The 3,092-nt window shown below is 35.4% G+C and overlaps 1 protein-coding gene across 2 annotated transcripts; it reads left to right on the forward strand.

The window, feature by feature from the left end:
* LOC107640753 (probable protein phosphatase 2C 27) lies at positions 888–2,993 on the forward strand. 2 transcript variants are annotated; one of them, XM_016344259.2, is made up of 5 exons: positions 888–1,049; positions 1,152–1,359; positions 1,588–1,791; positions 1,877–2,085; positions 2,209–2,993. In XM_016344259.2, exons 2-5 carry the CDS (start codon positions 1,171–1,173, stop codon positions 2,768–2,770), a joined length of 1,164 nt encoding a protein of 387 aa, XP_016199745.1. In that variant the 5' UTR covers positions 888–1,049; positions 1,152–1,170; the 3' UTR covers positions 2,771–2,993. The 2 variants fall into 2 exon arrangements, with proteins under 2 accessions (XP_016199745.1, XP_016199740.1); XM_016344254.2 differs by having other exon boundaries at positions 890–1,049; positions 1,146–1,359.

The raw sequence follows: 3,092 nt of genomic DNA on the forward strand, positions 1-3,092 counted from the left end.
CGAGTGCAACTAGATATCCTTTAAATATTATCTTTTATTCAATCTTTAGAAGAGAGAGAAAATAAAAAATAAGTAACTTTCTTGATTTTTTGAACAACTGATACGTGAAAATGAATATTCAAATTAATTAAATAATAATAAATTCTTAAAAAAACTGAATTTTAAAAGACAATAGTAATTTTTTGTAAAAATTTTAACAAATAAAAGTTGTGGTCAACTGTTTGTGGTCAATTAAGCTTATTGAATTGTTTCCCAAACTTCCACACATGCTCTCCAAATTTTCTCAGAAAGTGTTGCTATTTTTTCCATCAGAATCACAAAAATGAAACCAATTAGAGAGACCAAAAATTAAATAATAACAATAATAAGAAGAAGAAGAAGAAGAAAATAAAAAGAAGTGGATATGATATGCAGATGCATAATATTTGGTATAAATATCTCAATATGATAGGATTTTTTCAATTGTGATTTTTTCTTTGGATGCTTACATAGGATGTGATTTGCATGATTGCAATAAAGGTAGGAAAAAGTGAAGGAAAATAAACAAATATCAAATGGATTGGAAGGGATGGGAAGGCAATTTGAATGTGATAAGGTATGCAAAGCAACATAGAAAACGACATCAACCAATCTTATTTCTCACTCTCACCAACAATATTTTAATACACCATACAAAAAATAAATATTTTTGTACACCGAATTTCATACCCATTTATTATCTTTTAAACTTTGACTAAGTCTTTACTTTTAAGTTTTAACACATTAGGTTGCATATGCTTAATTAGTTTCTTTAAACATATAATAAAGTTTTTAATATGCAAATAGTGGCTACATGATATAAAATTAAATAAATAAAAGGGACCAGAATTTGGGCCACACTTTTGATAGAAAAATCTGGAAGTTAACGGCTCACATTGTTTCTGAAATTTTGTTAAGCAATGTTATATCATAGTTATTTGGAACTCAATCTTTTTCCCCAACATATTCTGAGAATCTTCCTTTTAGTCACAAAACTCCATCAAGTTGGTCTCACTCTTACATGTGAAGAGGTTGTTACTTGTTTCTGTTTCTGTTTCTGTCTCTGTCTCTCTCTCTCTCTCACTATATTTTTTTTTTTACCTTCCAATTTTGTTCCATGCCTGAAGGTGAAGGTGCAAGTGCAAGTAGCCCATGACTGCAGCAGCCACCATGTGTGTTGAGGAAGCTGAGCAAGTTGAGCATCATGATCATCAAGATATGGAGAATACTAAGAAGGAGGACATGATTCATAACAAAAAGTGGCCTTTGCATTGTGATAATCATAATCTCTTGATGGACACCACCTCTTCTTTTGCATCTTCCACTGCAAACTCACTCCCTGTCAGTACTTTCTTCTTTCTCTTCAACATTGCTTTGTTTTCATGCTTCACCATAAATATGGCTGTTTTTATTTCACTGATTTATTGAGGTTTAAATTCTTGTACTGTTTAATAACATTAATTTATTGGTTCATAATTGTAAAATTTCTTGAGACCTTGGATAAAGTACAATTTCAGAATTGGAAGATTAGATTCCTATTATATGAATTTCTGGTTTGGCACATTGTAGCTGGAAAGCATATGTGAGGAGACAGTGATTGCAGACAAGAAACAGAACGGTTCAAGCTTTGTCCCGGCTCTGCGCTCCGGCGAATGGTCTGATATCGGAGGCCGGCCTTACATGGAAGATACACACATATGCATTGGAGACATGGCAAAAAGATTTGGATATAATAACAACCTACTTTCTGAGGAAGCTGTTTCATTTTACGGTGTAAGCATGAATGAATGAATGAATGAATGAATGAATGTGCAAGTGCAGGCCTTTGAACTGAATTAATGGTTTGATTTCTTTGCAGGTATTTGATGGACATGGAGGGAAGAGCGCGGCTCAATTCGTGCGCGATCATCTGCCTAGGATCATTGCTGAGGATGCAGGCTTTCCTTTGGAACTTGAGAAGGTTGTTACAAAGTCTTTTTTGGACACTGATGCAGAGCTTAAAACATACTCTCTTGAATCTTGCCTCTCTTCTGGAACCACTGCACTCACTGCAATTATATTCGGAAGGTATATCTTGAAACCGCTCGTCCCAAAATTAATGGTTATATCTCTAACAGTAACTGCACTGCAGTGCCTAATCTTGATTCTTGAATCATAGGGATGAGTTTATCTGTTTGATGTGTTGCACAGGTCATTGCTTGTAGCCAATGCAGGGGACTGCAGGGCTGTGTTGTCACGCCATGGCGCGGCAATAGAAATGTCCAAGGATCACAGGCCTTACTGCATCAAAGAGAGAAAGCGAATCGAGTCCCTAGGTGGATTCATTGATGATGGCTACCTGAATGGTCAGTTGGGTGTTACTCGCGCTCTAGGCGACTGGCATCTTGAAGGAATGAAGGAAACAGGTGGAGGTGGTGGACCATTGAGTGCTGAGCCTGAACTCAAATTGATGACATTGACCAAAGAAGATGAATTCTTGATAATAGCAAGTGATGGAATTTGGGATGTTTTCCGGAGCCAAAATGCTGTGGATTTTGCTCGGAGGAGGCTTCAAGAACACAATGATGTGAAGCAATGTTGCAAGCAAATAGTAGAGGAAGCAATAAAGAGAGGAGCAACAGATAACTTAACGGTTGTGATGGTGTGTTTTCACTCAGATCCACCACCCCCTGTGGTTGTGGAAAGAGCAAGAGTTAGAAGAAGCATATCTGCTGAGGGACTGCATAACCTCAAATGCCTGCTACAAGGTTAGGTTAGAGATTATGTACATACACACACTTTCATCTAATATATATTTACAGCCAATGCTCAACACAAGAAGGTGACACTAGATACTGCAGCAACTCATTGATTTGGTTGTAACTTGCAAGAATAATGTGTGTAGCATTGTACTATTATTTTTCAGGTATTAAAAGCAGAAATGAATTTGTAAATAATTGTTTGATGCTATCTATAAGAGAAATGATTTGGAGCACTTCTTTTTGTGTATATCTTTCCTTTTATCTTATCCCATTTCTTATTACTCACTTTTAATAAAAAAAAATAAAAATTATTTATACAAAATATCTATATAT

Source organism: Arachis ipaensis, chromosome B01 (assembly GCF_000816755.2).
Source record: "Arachis ipaensis cultivar K30076 chromosome B01, Araip1.1, whole genome shotgun sequence".
NCBI classification, from domain to species: domain Eukaryota; kingdom Viridiplantae; phylum Streptophyta; class Magnoliopsida; order Fabales; family Fabaceae; genus Arachis; species Arachis ipaensis.

Bases quoted from the DNA above. Each gene is read 5' to 3' on its own strand.
- LOC107640753 (XM_016344259.2), top strand. From the start codon at position 1,171: ATGACTGCAGCAGCCACCATGTGTGTTGAGGAAGCTGAGCAAGTTGAG. The intron at 1,792-1,876 runs GTAAGCATGAAT...ATTTCTTTGCAG, and splicing joins AAGCTGTTTCATTTTACGGT to GTATTTGATGGACATGGAGG. The intron at 2,086-2,208 runs GTATATCTTGAA...TGTGTTGCACAG, and splicing joins ACTGCAATTATATTCGGAAG to GTCATTGCTTGTAGCCAATG.